The following is a 20,653-nucleotide window of genomic DNA, read 5'->3' as shown; positions in this document are numbered from 1 at the left end:
TTACTGCTGCCGCCACATAAAACAATAACAACAAAGAAGGGGGAAATGGAACTGAACATGAACAAATAAATGCTGAAACAAATGTGCTTTTAATGGCTGAATAATGAAATGAGTGAAGTTTTTAATAATGGAAACAAATGGACTTACAAAATAGAGGGGGAAACTGTACACCCCTAAGAATCATGATGTATTCTTGTTTAACTGTAAGCAGCACATTAGCATAATTTGATAACTGTCTGCTTTTTATTTTGTATTAAAGATCTCCCAGACTTGCCTGCATCTCACAGTTCTGCAAGTTTTGTGGGGAAGTGTGTCTGTGCATGCACACAATGACAACAGCCAATGCTAACTCTTCAAAAAGCCAGCAAATATTTACAGAGATGCCATGTGGGCGGGAGTCAGGCTGGGGAAGATGAGGAGAGACAAGCAGCAAATCTTTCCCACAGGCTGTTGTGTTGGCAGAACTTGGCATCTCCAGTCTCTCTGGTGGCTTCTTTTTCATGGGAACTCCGAAGAAGCAGGATAAGCCCTGCCTCTGTTTCTCAGGCTTTTTTCTAGAGCTTTCGCTCTTAAGATGCCTTCAGCCCCATGGCCTCCATGGCCAAATTTTCAGGGGTGGAGGGAGTTAGAGTCCCAGCAACATCTGTAGGACACTAAGTTGGGGGAGGCTGGTTTCAAGCTTGGGATGGAGGCTATGTGTAGTGTATTTCTTTACATTTCCTAATCAACAGATAAAACCCTTCTTATTCTCAGCTGTGTCCCTCCAGGTTGTTTGTAAGCAAATTAACATAATTTCTGATGGTCACAACTAGTGAATTATACTACTATATATTATTAATTTACTACACTATTCAGGAATAATTAATAATTATTGTATATTGTTGTCTAATTAATTAATTGCATTCGTATCCTGAATTACCTTCAAAGAGATCAAGGTAGCATTCATGGAAATATAAAGTTTTCATCCTCAGAACGACCCCTGTGAAATGGTTTGGAAAATGGTGATTGACTTCTTGGATGAGCAGTGTGTGTGTGTGTGTGTGTTTGTGTGTGTGTGTGTGTGTGTGTGTGTGTGTATGCACGTGTGCAGAGGACTGCTCCAAGTCTCCCTTTCTTCCATTGTGTTCCCTATGTGACAGCCCAATCTGAGATGGTGACAAGGGCTTACTGTGGGGTTTCCTATGTAAGACCCTTTTGACACTGTGGAGTGAGATACACTCCTGGAGCAGGATAGGATGGTAGAATGAACTGTACCACTTCAAGAAAAGGCACATTTTTTTAAATCTTCCTCATTCTTTGCAAAGAGAGCAAGTGAGAGAGAAACAAATCTCTCAGCCCCACATTATTCTGCTGCATATATAGATATGACCCAAGTCAAAGAGTGTACATGTAGTAAACCAGAATACCCTTTGTTTGGATGAGATCTCAACTTGGGGCAAGAGAACTTACCTAGGCACATGACATCTTGCCTTTCTTTCTCTGCCTCATTTGCACTAAACTCCTATGCCTGCTGAAAAGCCTATTTGTTTATTTATTAGATTTGTGTTCCCCGCCCACAAATGAAACTCAAAGCAATTTCCAGGATTTTGAGCCTTTGTTCTCCCATGAAGATCTTCAGCACCTCTTCAACACCTCTTTAAAACCCCTTTCAGTTGGGTTTGACTGTCTGCCCGCCCCTGCAAGAGAATCCAGTAGTGCTTGCTGTGAGGACTTCCTGTAATTCTGAAACTGGTTTCAATGTGTAGTGCAAATATACTGGTGTCTCCTCCATCTGCAGGTATTGGGATTAGGAGCAAGGCCAGAAGCCCTGACCATGTTGCTGAGTGCTCTATGCTTCTTTCTCTTTGCAGACTCTCTTCCAGAGCCCCGATGAAGGCTGGCAGGTCTACACTTCCGCTCAGGCCCCCGACGGCAAATGTCTGTGCACGGCTGTCATCCCTGTCCAGGGCACATGCTCCAGGGACCTGCGCAGCCGACAACTACGGCAGCTGATGGAAAAAGTAAGTGATGTATTTTTAATTTGGGGTGCTGGTGGGGACTGCTCTAGACCTATTGCAGATGCTGATTGGGATGGAGGAATAGATCCAACTGTTTCTGCAGCATGTCACTTTTGCAGGTGTTCATTCATCAGTCTTTTCTGTCCCATTCCCTTAATTTTTTGGTAAAGTTTTTTAAAAATTCATTCTATAATGTATTAAAAACAGATATTTAAACAGAATTTAAAACAAAAAATTATAACAACAGGTGAAAATTAAAAGATGGAAAACAAAACTGCAAAATAGGCACATAGAATTAATACAGTTGCACTTGGGTTAAAAAAACCCAAAGTCCAAGTAATGACTATCAACATCACCAGATTATCAAGTCTAGTTTCAGATTTGCCAAGCTTGTGACATGGGTTCATCTTGAAAATGATGGTTCTGCTATATATTTCATAAAAGAATGCCAAATCATATAAAAAGCATTTTCAGGTTCTAGTCCTTATCACAAATTATGTGTTATTTTCTCCATTATAGCTATATTCCAGAGACAGTGGAACCAAGCGCACTGTATAAGATTTTGGGATGCTTCCTATTGAGTTGCAATTCCTATTCATGCTGCCAATATCATATATAAGACCAAGTATTTTGGTTATATATCTACATTAATCTATGCTTTAAATAAATAATAATGAACAAACAAGAAAATCCACATTTACATAAGAGGTTTTGAAAGCGTATTTCAAAAAACCCCACTTATTTCTCAATGTATTTTATTTCCAAGGTGCAAGTTTAGCTGAGAACTGTATCACAGAATTTGGAGAAGTGTTAACTTTGAAGGATAACTATCTTCCAAATTCCAGCCTCCACAGTAGTCCAGGAGGTGCAGCAGTTTGTATAGGGGTTCACAAATATCAAATTCCTCAAGCAGTGCCAACAGATGCTGCAGGAATTGTGCCCATTTTGGTTGAGAAAGGAGCGAACACAGAACACTTCTCTTTTCCCAGGACATTCACCACGAAGCTACCTACTGCTCCAACAGCGGAGGGAGACTAACACAGCCACCATGGCTGGCAGCCACTAACAGCCTGTTCTTCCTTCCTCTAATCCTCATTTAAAGCCATCCCAATTCATGGCCATCGTGATATCTTGCCGGAGCAAATTCTATAGTTTACCTACCCACTGCGACAAGAAGTGCTTTGTTTTGTCTCCCAACAGTCAGCATCATTGGATACGTTGTATTAAGCAAGAGGGAGTTGAGAAAGGGGGAGTCTCCCTGTCCCCTTCCTCCACACCAATCATACATTTGGGTCCTCAGCCAAACCTTTCAGTCTGGTTGGGGCTCATTTCCATTCTATTGTAGGATTCATTCCAAAACAGAGCTTGAGGGGTCGCAGCGTTGCCCTTTGTGCATCAGAACGCATAGACTGCTGTCCCGTTGCTAAAACAAGGAAGAAAGGGGTAAATCTCAGGTTTGGGCTCTCATTTAGGTACAAGGCCTGTTTCCTACCCCCCCCCCCAAACAACTTTTAATTACTGCATTTCCCCCACAGCCCTTTGCTCTTGCAACATTTAATTGGAAGCCGGAGACTTTGATCCTTCTGTTAGCTGTGCTTTCTTCTCCAAGACAGCTCCGCTTCTTAGGATTCCAGGGAGGATGCATGAAGGCTTCCTCTGTCTCACCTTCTTCTGCTTAATGAGATGCAAATGGTGCCTTTATTGCTCCACATGGAGCCTCCACATGGCAGGCTGAGCAGTAAATCCCCCTCCTCCAGATTAATTGTGTTAAAATCTTATTACAAAGAGAAGACGGCTTCTTATTGACTTCGCACGTGCAAATAAAGTATTTATTAGCCAAATAAGAATCACATCAATTTACAATTGCAATTACTAGAAGTCCCCCCACAAAGGAGTTGCAGGCGAAAAGAGTCTGCCAAGCTCAGCTTTCACATGGCTTTTGAAAGCTTCAAAATGGGGGCAGGGATGGGAAACAAGGGACCCACTTGGCACATTTACATGCTAGCTGTTGATAAGAAACCTGGGAGTGCTTGTATGTGTTTTATAATGTAGGTTTCTAGCCCTCACAGTTTTTGGAAGATGACTTTGAGACAGTAGGGTGGGATTTAATAGACCTGCCCACATTTGACACTGAGGAGAAGGTAGAAGAAATGAAGCATGAACTCAAGTTTAGAAGAGAAGCTGGTGGAACAGGTGTGGGGAGGAACAGAGGGAGGATTGCAAGGACTGTAAAGTCCATATCCCTTGCTAAGTATATATGGGATGCAGTGCAAGCAGCATTTGTGGTTGTGAGGCCCATTGTAAATTTGTCAAGAAATCAAATGAGGGATGCATACTATATGCATTTATTTTGTTTTATTTTTGGTTGGAGAACTTCATGCCAAAATTCAGGGAAGTGCAAATTTCAAAGGAGAGCTCTGTTTTGACTTGTATCTTGATTTGGGTAGTGCACAATTGGTAGATTTTCATGAAAACATCAACCAAACAGTTCCCCTCCCCTCCCTAAATACAGCTCCCAGAATCCCTGATCATTGCCCATCTTAGCTGGTGATGACAGACCTGGAGTGGAGTCAAACAACATCTGGATGGAACTGACGTGATTGTGGTGGCAATTTTGATTTATTACCTGCCCTTCTCCCTAAAGTTCCAGAGCAGGTTACAACCATTCAAAATGCAACTTAATAAACAGTTTTTAAAGCTTAAAAAATAGGGAGAGTCCTGGTATAAAAGACGCTGTAAGACAGCTCATAAGTTTGGACTGGGTCTAAACTAGGGGTGGTCTACATGCCCCCACCCAAAAAATACATGGCCATATTTGGATGTTTTTGGAATGCACCAAAATTTACCCCCTTACCATTTAGGAATGTGATCAGCTCTTTCACATTTTATGTTTAATTTGAAGTTTATTGCTTTTGTAGACAATGGCAATCACTTCAAAATAGTTCTGTTTCCAGATGCATGACCATGATACAGCATCATTTTGGGATGTGGGGGGTGGGGTGGGGAGAATGCATAGTGGCTGCAACAAAAGTAGCCAAATAAACATGCTGCAAAACCATCCCTGGTAGGTCCATTAACTCCAGGATCTATAATTATTTAGCTGCATCACAGGTATGCGGTTTAGTCCTGCTGGCCTCATGACACGGAAAAGCTGTCTGTGGACAAACAGGCCCCCTCGGCCTGAAGCGAGATGAGCCCCACACTCCATAGTCACCTTTGACTGGACTTAACTGCCCAGGGGTCCTTCACCTTTTCGTACCTTTTATCCTTTCATAAATCACTTAGAGGGTTTCCTTTTACAATCAAGTGGTATATAAATGCTATGAAATAAAGTTTTTCCTGCTTGCATCCCCCCCGCATTTCCTCTTGTTTGCAAGAGTTGCCTCTTGTTGCACAGATCTAGCTACTACTTACTCACCTTTCAGCAGCACATACCCTCCAACATTTCTCACTCCCCTGCAACTGACCCTCCTTGACCCACCATTTTTGTCCTTTCCACACAAACACACACTAGCCACTGCAGAGCATTTCCCTCAGAAGAAGGGAGAGTGCCACCACCACTTCACCAATGGGACACATGGCAGCCACCATCCTGAGATAATCCATTAATCCCTATTCTATTCTATTCTATTCTATTCTATTCTATTCTATTCTATTCTATTCTATTCTATTCTATTCTCTGGCAGATTTACAAAAGGAAAAACACACACCAATATATAGAAAGGGGCAAGTAGATCTTTGATTTTTAAAAATCAGGACTCCTTGTGCTCCACTCTGCTCACCCTGGTGGCCCTGCCCTCTGCCTGTAGCTCAAAGCCAGCGCATCAAGCAGGGCTGGGCCTCAGCAGCCTCTCCTCCTCCTTGCCTGCTCCCCAGCAGCAGCTATGAGCTGCCCAAGGGAGGAGGCCAGTGGGAGGGGCCCAGGAGAGGCAATGGGATGCTCCCCTGCAGCTGCAGCTGCTCAGGACAAGTGCTGGCTCCTCCTCATCCCCAAACTTGGTGGTGGTGGTGGTGGCCCTGGTGGGGAAAATAGGGACATTCCAGGATCAAATCAGAAGCTGGGGTAGCTTTTGCAATTCTGGGACTGTTGCTGGACAATAGGGGCACTTGGAGGGTATGGCGGCATTTGCTACTTGCTTCTTCTATGGTCCAGTCGAGATGGCAAAGCAGCATAGCAAGAGCCTGGCTAGGCAACCCCAGCATATGGGTCTTGCCTTGCAGCTCAGAATGTGTTAACTTGACTGAAAGCACAGAACAGGCAACAGCTGGTCAGTGAAGTCTCCAAGTTTGTTTGCTCTCTCTGAGCTCCACAAGAGACACTTAAGCGGCCCTTAGTTGGCAGTGTTGCTTGGGGGTGCTCTGGGTCCCCTCCCCCTTAATGGAGCTGAGATTGGAAAGGAGCTCCATTTCTCAGCAGAGGTTTGGCTTTATGGTCTGCATTTGCAGGTCAGGATATGAGACAAATCACACTGATCTATTGGGTGCTAAGGGCACTATTACTCTTGAGTCCTATCGATCATTTGCACTGAAAATTGCAACAGCCAAGATGGTACAGTAAGACTGTCACCCAATGGCTGGGAATTTTATGCAGGAAAACAAAATGAAGAGCCTATTTTTCGTAGATCTGCACCATATAAACCTAAGTCTGCTTTATACTTATACCTGTTTTGCTGTCTCTGGCTCCCCCCAGACTGTATTTTGGTGAGGGTGCTGCAAATTAGACTGGCTTCCTTGCAGCACTACAGGTCTCTGTTGAAGCATCTTGTGGTGTAGATTTGCCTTTAGTGACAGCATCCCACAAATCAGGCTGCTGCAGTCACAGAATCAGCTGCTACAAGGTGTGGAGATGGTTACTAATCTCTGTAAGGTATGATGTGCTTGCTGTCTATGCTTTGTGAACTTTCACTTCTTTCTGCAGGGGTAGAGAAGTCAAGTATCAGGCTTTGGTTTCAAGACTCCTGTCTGCAAAACCTCCAACATTTCTCTGATGAAAATAGGGAAGTCCCTTTTTATAATGATAATTTCACTATTTATACCTCACACATCTTACTGGGTTGCCCCAGCCACTCCGGGCAGCTTCCAACCTACATAAAAACATAATAAAACATTAAACATTAAAAAACTTTGCTATACAGGATTGCCTTCAGACGGCTCAGGTGTCGGATAACTCCAACGTTTCTCCAAGGAAAATAGGGATATCCTAAGAAAAAGTGGGACATTCCAGGATCAAATCAGAAACTGGGATGGCTCCTCTAAATCAGGGATGTCCCTGGAATATAGGGACACTTGGAGGGTCTGTGTTTGGCACTTCAGGATGGTAAGTTATAGTAGGGTTATCTGCTGGTCTGGCACACCTACAGACTTGATGGTTTTCCCTGAGTGTGCAGCTGTGCTAGCCTAGCTGAGCTGACCCTTCCTCCCCATGGCAGCAACTGAAGGCACAGCTAGGACACGGCTGGCAGTGAATTGCCCTGGTCCAGAAGTTAGCAGCAGAGAAGTAAGTAGAACACTGAAAAGTGCTTTTAAAAAATCTCACTAATCGCTCAAAATATATTTTTAATATATAAAGTATATATTTTTTTTAAGCCCATCATCATCTCTTCCCTGATTCCATACCCCTGGACCTTCATATCTCTGGCCTGCTGAAAGCTTTTCTATTCTATCAGTATTACAGAGGCAATTAAGAATACATCTTTCATAATAGCTAGCTGATCCCCAATTTTAAGATTTTTATGTGGTTTTAATGGTATGGTTTTATGTAAACTGCTCTGATGTTTTTTTAATGAATGGTATATAACTATTTTTATAAATAAATATATAGCTGTACTGAGACAGACTCTCAAGTTCAACCCTCTTGTCAGGTTTCAGACTTCCAAACCCTGTGGCATCATGGGAAACTCTGCCTTGTGACATCACTCAGCCTTTGTTTGAGTGTGCATGTACACGCACACATATGATATACGTAAAATATTCTTGAGAAGGGGAGGGAAGCAGGGAGAATGAGGCACCCCTGCCCAGCCGTCCCATCCCCCCCACCTCTTTACCTCCCCCAAAGTTCTGAATTGCAAGCAAGTGGCAAAGAGTGCATTGCAAAAATGCACTTTTGAAACAATGACCTTTAGATGCTCTGAGTGGAAAGCTCTTGCACTTGATATTTATTTGTTTTATCTCAGCCTTTTGTTGCAAAGGGTTATGCATTGCTGTTTCCATTTCCACCTGGGAAGCCAAGGACACCCTGCCTGGATTGGGCAGCAAGGCCAGTGTGAGTCACAAACAAATGTATAATTGATCCTTTCTCCCCAACCCTCTCACGCCGCAAATGTATTCTTTGCTCCTGCCATTTAGAAACATTTGATACTTAATTAACTACTCCGGTGGGGAGGTTGTAGTTGAGGCAGGAAAAAGAGCTGTGGGCAGCCATGAATGCTGGAGGGACACTGAGGGATCAGGAAAGAAGAGTAATGGAGGGGACTTCTGGGTTGGCGCCTCCGGCAATGGCTGAGCTCCCCCGATCGGGAGGAACTTACTCCGTGGAAAACAGGGTCTGACCGCCACGGCGAAGGCGGAGACCCATTGAAATCACAAGCGGGAAAAGCTTGTGAACCTGGGATTCGGCTGGCACCTTTTGCGCCTCCCCTACTCACGGGGAAACCCTGTTTTGGGGATCCGGAGCGACGTGGGGTGAGCAGCGCGGTGCTTTGAATCGACTGCTTTTTTCATGGAGTGAAGCCGCATTGCTGTTGCTGGAGAGCGCTGACTTTTTCCTGTGGACAATTGGATTTTAAAAAACTAACCCGTGAGTAGAATGGAAAATTGGATCTTTAAATATCTTAATTTGGCGCTGAAGCGGGAAGGTCATAAACAGGAAGTCCGCCTTCCGCTTTTGTAAATAGACTGAAGCAAAGACGTTACAAGCTAAAGTCTTTGAAAGCCTTTGATAAAAGATTAAATTTCCATCGGTTAAAAATACAGAACCCCCCTTGGAGGCAGGTGAAGAGGGGGGAAGCTTTGAATTTTGAACTTAGTAAGCCTGCAGGAGTGAGGGGAAAATCAAATCACCTCAGCTCTGAAACTGGGAACGGGTTGCCAGATGACGTTTGGGGAAAGTTCGTTGACAGAACGGATTTGACAGCTAGCTAGAGCAAGATACTGTTTCCATTGTCCTCTTCTGCACTCAAAATGGAGGAAAAGTAACCGAAAATCGAAACTTTGTTCATTGCTTGAGCTGTGCTTGAAAGAACTCATACAAGTGGAGACTTTCCCTCTAGAGGGAGCTTTTGAAACTGTTATAGGAGTGTAACTGGGGGATTTCCAGCTGCAAGATAAGGATTTTGAGAACCAGTGATTGACCTTGGACTATTCAAAATGTTGATAGGAGAAGATATTGTGACTCTATTATGTAAAATAAGTCATTCTCTGGAAGAGCTTAATAAAAAGACGGATGCCACGACTTTTAAAGTTGATAACTTGCAACAGAAAGTGACTAATTTGATACGAGAAGAGAGCACCAACACAGAAATAATTCAGGACTTGGCACAGGAACCTACTTTGGCAGAACAAATGGTGGAGGAAAAGGAGAAAGTTGTTTTTGAACCTAAAATAACACAAGTGGGACTTTTAGTTTTACAGAAGCAAATTGAGGACTATAAATTGAGGCCTTCTATGATTGAATATAGAAAAAGTCAGATTTCGAGGATTGGTTCCCGGTTTGGACTGAAGAAGGAAAGTCGGAATGATCCCTCTATCCAGGGATTAATTGATTTTTGGGACATGGACTTGGACTTGGAGGAGATTGAAGTTTTGGGGGCCTTAGGATTTGGAAGAATCTTGAAATACGACCTGAAACACTTTATAGACCCTAGCCTTAACTATGGAAATCTGGCTGAACTGTCTAGAAGGAATAAAAATATTGTTAAGATGGAGTTTTCTCGAGATTTGCTCTCTAGCATTAAAGAATATGAACAAGATCGGCAGAAGGGACCTGGAAAAGAGTTAAGAGCCTCGGACATAAGATCTCCAGGTTGATGGACTATATGGAATTGATGGAAAGGACTGGCAGAATCCGAAACCAGGGAGAGGAGTTGATGGAAGAAGATTGAAATATTTAAAGTTTATATATAGAAATATTGCAAAATTAATGAGTGATAGAAAATTGGTGGATTGATATTTTATGGATTTAGCAGAAATGTTATAAGGAGTTAAGTATTTTAGTTTTAACGTTAAAATAAGGTTAAAAAAATATGTTATGTAATAACTGACTGTTAATTGGTGAAAGGAGGAAAAGTAAAGCTACATTAACTAAGACAATTTACAGGACAAAAATTTTAAAAGAGGAAAAGGACTTGCTGAAATAGATAATCGACCTAGAATACAAAAAAGGGAGGTGTGAGGAGGTCAAGAAAGTAAGTTAATGAAAGAATAGTAATGAGGAGATCTGATGTATTTTTCTTTGTGTTTTTGTTTTTTTATGGGTTTTATTTCTCTGTTTTTTTTGTTTTTTTATATTGCGATGTGTTGTTTTGTTTTTGTTTAATGTTTAATGTGGTATGTTTATTTTTTCTTTTTGTAATGGTTGAAACTTTAATAAATATTATTTTTTTAAAAAAAAAAAAAAGGAAAGAAGAGTAATGGCACCCTGGAGATTATCGTCTCCTGGTGGGTTGAAAAATTGGACTTCCTGCCCACATACCACCTTACTTGCTGCTGCTGTTTCCTTGCCTGTAAATTATCAGAGTGGGCAAATCGATTTGGAGCCAGTTGAGAGCAGGGCCTACAGAGTTTTCAGAAAACAACACATTCAGCATCCTGAGTTCCAGCAAGCAACACTTCTAATGAGGTTTGGTCTGACCTGCAGGTTTCCCTTTCCTTTTTAATTGGACAGAGTGAAGAAAAGGCTTCAAAGGTCAAGGATGGAAGGGCTCCTAGGGATGGCAAAGTCAGATGCAAACAGAAACTGGACAAGAGGAATAACTTGACTCCAACTCCCATCAGCCCTAGCCAGCATGGTCAACTCTCAGGAATGATGGGGGTTGTAGTCCAGCTGCACCTGGCAGCTGATAGGTTGCCCAGACCTGCTCTGTTTCTTTCTACAATGTCTTGAGGGAGAAATGAAATACTTCCCACCATCCTTTTGGGCATGACTGTTTGCAAGCACACCATTTCCCCAGCACTGTTTATATTGCACAGGTAGATGACAAACCTCTTTCAAATGTGCCTAGAGAGGCCCTGCTGAGAGTCCCAGCTACAGCCATGGCTTCAGTGACTTGTTGTAGGGCAGGGGTCAGCAAGGCTTACCGGGCATGGGCTGGACTGGTGCAGCGCGACACCGGAAATCATGTCTGTGCGTGTCTGCGGTGCCGGAAATTGCTTCTGTGCATGGCCAAATGCCAGAAATTGCGCCTGCACTGAAGCAATTTTCTGTATCTGGACATGCGCAGAAGCGATTTCTGGAGCCCCCACACACTGCCGGTTTAGCACAGTGGGCTGGTTAAACGTTGTAGGGCCTTCTCTGCGGTTTTGCAAAAAAAGCTCAACAACTTTTCGGTCCAGATTTTTCAGTGTTTGAAATATGGCAGTCCTAACCAAAGGTACACTTGTCCCCCTTGCTGATGCCTTTTCAATTTCTGCTGAGGGCAAACTTGTTCTGTCTGGCCTTTACGGATTGATGCAATTGCTGGCCTGTTTTTTGTTTTGTTTTTTTTTGCTAGTGAATCAAGGTCTATGAGTTTGAGAATTTTGTGGTTTTAATGTTGCTTTTTATATTGCATTTATTGTGGTCCTTGTACACTATAATCTGGTATCCAGGAAAATAGATTCTGGGAGTGGTTTTTCTTTTCTTTTCAGGATGGTGTTGTTAGAATTAATTTTCATCCTTAACAGGGAAGGGTGTTAGTTCTTATCCCCACAAGCACCTCTAGCTATTTTGATTCCATTTTCATATGTTTTTATTGATCCAGAAAGAATTGAGTTTAGAGTGGAGGCATAGAAAGCAAGGAGACATAGTGACTTCCAAATAGCCAATTCTTTGAGCTATTTCGTGCCAACCCTCTCCCTCCCTCCCTGTTTTATGAGAAACATAGGATTTGTCTTAAATATACCTATTCCCCCCCCCACTAAATTGCCTTTTAAAACCTTTTATGGCTCACAAAGCCCTGGATACGGCACATTGGCTTTATCCTGGCTTTTATTGATAGTTTTTAATGCTGGTTGTAATCTCAGCCTGATTCCTAATGTGTTAAACCAGACTCACATCACAGTGTATTGGAAGGCAGAAGGAGGGACAGCTGCAACTCCAAAGGACAGCTCTTCAGAATTCTTGTGTGCATGACAACTGCAGGGGACGGGCCTAACTCAGGGATAGTTGTATGAAGTGTCCAATTGGAGTTTGTTTGGCCAGCTCATGCTCTAAGGCAGGGGTGGGCAACCTGTGTACCTCCAGGTGTTGCTGTACACCTGCTCCCATCAGCGTCCAGCCAGCATGTCCAATAGTTAAGGATCATGGGCACAGCCTGCAGGATCTCCCTCACACCTTGATCTGTTTGTAGAGTTCTTTGCCAGACTGAGGCACTGGAGCAACTGGGGTGAATGGCCTCAGAAATCTCTGTGAGCGGGTCATTGACCACTGTGCTATAGTGACAGATATTTAAACAGTGTATGCCACAGTAGTGGGCCAGTGGCATGGAGATTCTCCAGGGCCACCTCGCCTTACAATGCCTTGATCTAAGAAAGGATCCTTCCCTGGAGGGAGACATTGGGGTAGCAGAGAGCAGCCAGTACATGGATTGTCAGTGGAGGACCAAACAGCAGCAGTGGTTAGTTCTGTAGTGAGGTTGGGTAGGGAGCACCAGTCACCACTTGTCCTGATTCATTGCCTGGAATGAATGTCTCAGCTTGCCCTAATTGTGTGTGGTGGGGGATGGAGGGGTCTGTAGGGTAGATCTTGCAGCCTAAGCCCTTGGCTCTCCTGTGTGTCTATTGAGCTTTCTTGGGACTGTGGTCATAGCAAGCAAATGCAGTGGTTGCAGATTAATGCAGAAGCCTTTCATGGACCTCTGAATGGGGTTGGTCTTAAGGAAGGAAATTGTAGTGATCTTCAAAGAGCAAGGATTGTGATCTTCCATGCAGCAAAGCTGAAGACTCCCCGTACCCCAGTGACAACCCAGTCCAGTCCCGTCCAGCTGGGGAAACCAAGCCGGATGGGCGGGGTATGTATGAATAAACAAAAACAAACAAACAAACAAACACTTATTATCACAAGTCTGCAATGCCCCCACCACAGATTATCAGTACCGGAGAGACCTGTTTTTCTGCCCTCTCCTCCCCCCCTCCCCCACTGCCCCCAAATAACATATTAGGTCCCTCTGGTATTGCCTTTTCTTTTTCCCATTTTTGTATTTCATCATTTGTTTTAAACTTTTAGCACTTAGTTAGTTTATAACTCTAAGAGATCTCAGTTGATTCATTGCATGAGTTTTAATGGCCTCCATCTGCATTCATTTGCCTATGAATAAAGCCATTGTTCTAAAGGGAAGGAAACAAGCTTTGTGCTTTAGATTATGTGCATATATGTCACAGAAGGCACTATCTCAGAAAAGTCACTGCCTCTTGAGAGAGAGAAAGGATTGTCTGTAGCTTAGTGGAACAGCCTATGCTTTGCCTGAAGAAGGTCCATGTTCAGCACCAGCATCTCCAGGTAAGGGCTGGAAAAGAGCCTGCCTGAAACCTTGGAGGTCTACTGGCAGTCAGTGGAAAGTAGGCTTGGGGAGCCTTTGGTCCTGCAGATGTTGCTGAACTACAACTCCCATCATCCCAGGTCATTGGCCATAACTGTAGGGGCTGATGGGAGTTGTTATCCAGGTACATCTGTCCAGAGGGTCAAAGTGCCCCCCCCCCGCTGGTGTAGAGAATACTAGACTAGGTGAGCTAGTGATCAGACCTTGTAAAAGGCAACTTCTTCCCTTGTTCCTAAGGAGGAGAAATGCCTCTTCTAAGACGGTACATTCTAAGAAGGTACTAAATACTTAAATTAAAGGTGGCAGTGTTTTTAAAAACCTGCTACCTGATTAATTGAAGCATCTTTTTAATTAGTCAAAAGACGAATTATACTAAGTGGTGTCTAGTCTTTAAGGTGCCACATGGATTTCTTGTTGCTGCAGCAGATGAAACAGCACAATTCTCTGGAGGTCAAGTACTCAGAAGTAAGTAACCATATATCTTAGGGTTGTGGGTTCAAGACCCATATTGGGCAAAAGATTCCTGCATTGCAGAGGGCTGGGCTAGACAGCCCTCATGGTCCCTTCCAATGCTACAATTCTAGGATTCCATTGAGTTCAGCGGGACCTTGCGAGGTAAGTGTGTACAGCAAGGGTGAGGAACCTGTGGCCCTGCAGGTATTGCTGGACTCCAACTGCCATAATCACTGACCATTAATTATGCTAGCTGAGAATAAAGAAATAAGCAAGTCATGCAAATGCAAAACTGTAGGACAGCTTCCTGAAGTTATTGTTCCCCCTTCTCTTCTTTTCAGAAATGTGCTAAATTAGAATTGCTTTCATTTGGTGTCTAAAAGGAAAGGGACTAGATGGGCTTTTCTGGAGAGAATATTCCTGACCCTAAGCATCACTCGCATTATGTCTCCTGTTTCTGCCACCTTTTTCTACTCATCTAACAGAGGAGCTTCTATTCATTGCATTCATATCTCACCTTCACGGAGCTCAAGGTGGAGTGCACAACAACCCTGCTAGATTGGTTAGGCTGAGAGGCTGTGACTGGCCCAAGGTCCCCCAGGGATCTTCATGCTGAGTGGGGATTTGAACCCTGGTCTCCCTGCTCCTAGTATAACACTCTAACCACTACACCACACTGGCTTGTAAGAGGAAGAGAGCCTTTTACAATGATCTCAGCATATAGGAGTAGTCAGTACTTTAGTTATCCTGGACCCAGACCATTAAAGGCCTAACATTTTAATTGTGCCTGGTGTACCTAGGTGCAGTGTGCTCATAGAGTAGCAAGTCCTGCTACACAATCTCACTGCTGTGTTTGGGAGGGACCAGCTATATTCCTACTATACTCCCGCCAAATGCTTCTCACAAACAGCCCTGGCATTTGCAGGAGTCTAGTTTGGAAGTGAGGGAGACAGTCTGGAAGACTGTGGCAAGTTTTCCCCTTCCCTAGGAGAGGGTGCAGCTTGCACACCAGCCAAATTATTCCTTTTATTATTATTGTGTGTGTGTGTGTGTGTGTGTGTGTGTACACAAATACATACATACAATCATACATACATATTCACCCCACTCCACAACAATAAATCATAATTTGGTGAAATGTCTCACTCTCACACGTCAGGCCTTATTTCACATAATAACCAGAAGTGTCCTATCTGAAGGAGCCTTCTGGCTGTAGCTAAGATATCAGGTAATAACAAAAGTGATTCTATTTTACCATTAATGCACACCTTGTTTCTCTTCCTCCCTTTCAATTTGTACGTGTTAGCTTCATCATAAAAAGAGCTGTGCCGTGTTCTCTGCAGCCAGTTCCTCCGCTTTCCACACACTCTCTGTGCTGAATGTCAATACATCCAATACTTTGTTCTCTCCCTGTAACATCTTTTCTTTTTCTTTTCTTCTGATTTGTTTGTTCCTGACCTATACAATAGCATACAACCTTTTTATTTCCTGCCCCTGCCACTCCTATTTCCCTCAGTGAAATCATGACAAAATATTCATTTTAATTATTGTGGATGCAAATGCTTTGGTTTAAAGCAAGTTATCTTCAGGAAAAGAGAAGTAACAGAGAAGACATTTTATATAGAGCAGGGCAAGAGCAGGAGATCCTTTTGGAATACTTTATTTAGATTAGTAGGAACTGGGAGAGGCTGCTATGGACTTTCACAGGCTGCCTGATTTTACCCAGGGGTTGTAAGTGTTCTCTCCTCACTATTTACTATTAGGAGATAAAAAAAAAAAGCAGCTATATGTTTTATTTTCTTTTGACAGAAGGGATGACGATTGCAGGCATATTTGCTCTTGCCATATTACAGGCAAATAGGCCCAGGGGCATTTTTGCTGGTCACCTTTGCATTTTTTAAAAAATGAACTTCTGTAACATTTAGGGTAGAATTGAATGAAATTTTCAGGTGAAGCCACCCCTTCTGAAGACACAAATCTTGCCAGATTTCAGAGGTGGAGAACCTGCAGCCCTCCAGAGGTTGCAGGACTGCGGCTCCAGTCATGTCTGGCCATTGGCTATGCTGGCTGAGATTGGAGTTCAGCAGCAGCTGGAGAGTCACAGGTTATCTATTTGCTTGAAGGCGCCAGGTACAGACCCTTCCTTTGTCATCTGCTGCATTTTGGTACTGATGAGAGAAATACTCTCTAATAACTCCTCCTCTCAGGTGTGAGTAGTGGTTGTGGTAGAAGATCAAGCCTGAGCAAAAGGCAGCAGTGTGCAGTTGACTCTTGTCTAGCCCAAGAGAAATTATTTAAGATGACATGCACAGCCCTCCTTGGAGAAAGTCAGAGAGGCATTTCTTCACAGCAGGGAGTAGTGAGAAAAACGTGCCTCCTGATGATGCTGCATAACATAGCTATAAATCTTCCCTTGAGCACCAGCAGGGCTCAGGTGACAGTGAGGTCACTGCTTGACCTTGGCAAGGATTGAAATACCTGGAAGGGAAGAGGGATGGGTCAGAAGCTGCCTTCTTCATAGATCTGCACAGCAGAGAGCTCAGCTTGAGCTGCTACCAATTCAGAGGAATAGTGCAGATGGGTCACCCTGGCTTGTTTATACCATCAGGATGCCATAAATGTCGATGATGATTCAAGGTTGATGTCCTCAATCCCCTCAGTCCTCACCTCTTGTTTACACAGAGAAGTCCCCACGGCTGGCCCAGGCCATTTGGGTGCAAGAGGCAGAAAACACAAGTGATGTCTCTTCCTCGACAACTCAGCCTTACGAAAACAGACACCACCCTCCTTTTTAAAAAAGCCATTTATTTCCATCACACTCTGTGCCTCTTTAAACATCACTTTTACAACACAAAATCGTTACATTTTATGCAGCAGAATGAGTGGCATGTGCAGGTGATCAGAGTTAAATTAAATTTAATCACAGCTTGCTGCCCTGTAGCAGCATCCAAAATCAGTTGCTTGAGGCCGAGCCTCATGACAGGGACCAGCAATAGAGCTGGACGAGCTAATTTTAATTTTAGTTTTTGGTCTGAAGACTGCATCTGCCCTTGGCCAATCTTCTGGGGGCTGCATGCTAGCAGTGGGTGTGACGGCCCCACTTTCCTGCACACACAATCTCACGTATACACATGGGACACACACAGCAACAACACCCTTGGCTGATCTATGCAAATCATCTGAGGAGGATTTTTGCCATCTCCCCACTCATTAAAATGATTGGTCTGATGTGCAGAAGCCCTCTGACCTCTTCTGAATCAGGCTGGCCTATGGGCTGCACATAGAGTTTGGCTGCCCAAGTCTGCGGACAAGAAAGGGAAGTTGTTATGTACTAAGGCAGGATCCTAGAATGCAACAACCTGATTGGCCTGCAGGAGCAGCCCAATCAGGCTCTAGGAGGGAAGCAGAATCATCCAATCAGACAGGACGCATTGTGTAAATAATGTATGTAAAGCTTGAGGTTTTGGGGGAAATCCATTCACTGTTTTACGATCTGCAATAAAGAGCATGAAATCACTATGCGACTCCAAGTTTATTTCACTGGCAACAAAGGTGGGATGTAGCCAAGAAGTGGGCGACATTATTCAGCATCTGTGGAGAAGAAATGTTCGAGATTGTCCGAGTTCTCCTTGCACCCGCAAATATTGTGACCATTCCTTACAACATGATAATGGAACAGCTGAAGGGGCACTTCTCGCCACAGCCCTCGGTGGTAGCATGTCGCAACGCCTTCTAAGCAAAGCAGCAGACCCCCGGAGAAACAATAACCAGGTATGTGACCTCCCTCCACCAGGCCGCCCAGCTCTGCAACTTCACAGAGCCGGAGAACATGCTCCGCGACCGCCTCATCAGTGGCCTGAGGGACGAGAAGCTGCAGTGGCACCTTTGCGCCAAGAAGGACCTGATGTTCCAGGTCACCCAAAGGAGGCCCTGGCAACTGAAGCTGCCGAGAGGTCAGCGCAAGGATTCTTGCCGAACTCAGCGTCCCAACCAAGGGTCCACCACAAGGACCTCACCGACGACTCAGAATCCAACAGGGAGGATGTACACTGAGTGCAGCGGCACACACAAGCTGCACATCCACCACAATAGCCTCGGACGGAAGAGGGGAACTGCACAAGCTGCAATGAGAGCCATTAGTGGAGGACTTGCCGTTTCCTCAACGCAAAATGCTGACAATGCAGAAAAGCGGGACACATCGCCCGGGTGTGTTGTGCCCGACCTGGCCAATGCCTCACATCAGATGGCCAACCCAAGAGTCCCAGGCCCCACAGTCCAACACACCAAGGCAACTCGATGGAGATCACAGACCGTCAGGTATACCAGTTGCCTCATTCCAATGCAAAAAAAATTACATTGAGGTACAGATAGAGGGAGCCCCGTGCCGCATAGAGCTTGATACAGGCTCAACCCTGTCCATAATCTTGGCACAGAGATTAAGGAAATTGTGTCTCAGCGGTGGTCCCAAGCTTATGCTGGCCCCATTCACCCTCCGGTACTTCCAAAAATGCAAAGTCCCCACAATGGGGGTGGGAACCTTCAATGTACAATATCAAGAGCAGAAGCAGCAGTTAGACTTGATCATGGTCAAGGGGCCCTATGTTAGCTTACTGGGGTTGGTGTGGTTTGGACCACTGGGGCTAGCCATCACTGGGGTGAACTGCACCAGCTCCCACATGGACATGGATTGGGTCAGGGACCAATCACAGGAGGCAGGAATGCAAGAGGGGAGGCAATGACCTCCTAAAGCTGCTAGGGCCCAGGGTGATGGTATTTTTCTAAAGTGATAGTGACTCCCAAGGAACAAGAATCAAAACCAGCTCTTAGAAGCTCCACCTGGGGCTGATGGCCTTAAGACAGGGTGCCAGGTGGAAAAGACGGCAAGAGTTTCTTTTCTTTTCTTTTCAAAGTTTTTTATTCATTTTATAACACAAATAAAGAACACAAACAGAAAAACAAACAATACAAACAAATTCTTGTCATATCCTTATTTTTCTAAAGATTGTTAAGTAGGCTTCCCCAAGTCCCTCCTGTCTGATTTTCATTTTGTTTCATCTTTAGCAGTTTACATATATCATAATTTCTTTTCTTTTTTTAATTGATATTTATTAAGTTTCACAAAATATAGCAAACTTCAAAACAACAAATAACAAACATCAGAAATACAAACAATATCAAAAAACATAAAAAACAAAAACATACAAAAGATTCAACATAATAATAGCAGAAACATTAAAAGAAAACTCTGGTTCATTCTAATAGTCTTCAAAACCTTATTTTCCTTACTTCCTCCCGCCTCCCTTCTTGTATTCCACTTTAAAAGTTTTTTCAGCAAGCTCGTTCAAAATCGTTTTATCCTTTATCTTTCCCTTTATACTCTTCCTTATCCTAATCACTGGAACCCCATCATTTCATTTACACTGCCCTTAGCACTCATAGATTTTACAATGATTTTGTAGATAAACTTTGAACTTCTTCCAGTCTTCTTCCACCAACTCTTCTCCTTGATCTCGGATTCTGCCGGTCATTTCTGCCAATTCCATATAGTCTATTACTTGTGTCTGCCATTCTTCCAAGGTGGGTAAATCTTGTGTCTTCCAGTGTTTTGCGATGAGTATTCTTGTTGCTGCGGTAGCATACATAAAAAAGGTTCTATCCTTCTTTAACACCAATTGGCCGACCATGCCCAGGAGAAAGGCCTCTGGTTTCTTTAGGAAAGTGTATTTAAATACCTATTTAATATACATATATCATAATTTCTAACCATCTTTTTTTTAATCACACTTAAAATAACTTCACATTTTATCACTTACAAATAATACTATTTTAAAATACCCTATCTTCTACTTCTAACCCTACAGCCTATATCCACTTCCAAAGCTATTTTAAGATTTAAATATTAACATATTTTTGCAAATATTTCTTAAACTTCTTCCAGTCTTCTTCCACCATCTCTTTTCTCTGGTCTCAGAGTCTCCCGGTCAGTTTGGCAAGTTCTATATAGTCCATCATCTTCACCTGCCATTCTTCGACAGTTGGTAAATCTTGTTTCTTCCAATTCTTCGCTAGCAATATTCTTGCAGCTGTTGTGGCATACAGAAAAGAAAGTAATATCCTTTTTGGGGATTTGATCCCCCACTATACCAAGTAAAAAGGCTTCTGGTTTTTTAATGTGTTTTTCAACACTTTTTTCAATTCATTATAAATCCTTTCCCAGAAGCCTTTTACCTTGGAACAGGTCCACCACATGTGGTTAAAAAGGTTCCTTCTTTTTCTCTACATTTCCAGCATTTGTTATCATGAGTATGATACATTTTTGCTAGCTTCACTGGTGTTAAATACCATCTGTACATCATTTTCATCAATTTTTCTCTTAATACATTACAAGCTGTAAATTTGATTCCCTTTTCCCACAATTTCTCCCAATCCACCATCATGATATTGTGCCCCACATCCCTGGCCCATTCAATC

At 43.4% G+C, this 20,653-nt stretch overlaps 1 protein-coding gene across 5 annotated transcripts in view; it reads left to right on the top strand.

Moving 5' to 3' along the window:
* The window catches only part of OLFM2 (olfactomedin 2), a 225,796-nt gene that overhangs the window by 145,580 nt on the left and 59,563 nt on the right, over window positions 1-20,653 (top strand). For all 5 annotated transcript variants that reach the window (XM_079967842.1, XM_079967844.1, XM_079967840.1 and 2 more), the window contains exon 2: window positions 1,851-2,000. In XM_079967842.1, coding sequence (XP_079823968.1) covers window positions 1,851-2,000 — 150 coding nt within the window. The remainder of the gene's footprint in view (window positions 1-1,850; window positions 2,001-20,653) is intronic.

Source organism: Podarcis cretensis (assembly GCF_951804945.1).
Source record: "Podarcis cretensis genome assembly, chromosome: 2".
Lineage (NCBI taxonomy): Eukaryota > Metazoa > Chordata > Lepidosauria > Squamata > Lacertidae > Podarcis > Podarcis cretensis.
The sequence above is the reverse complement of the archived record's forward strand: the minus strand, read 5'-3'. Positions and strand labels throughout refer to the sequence as shown.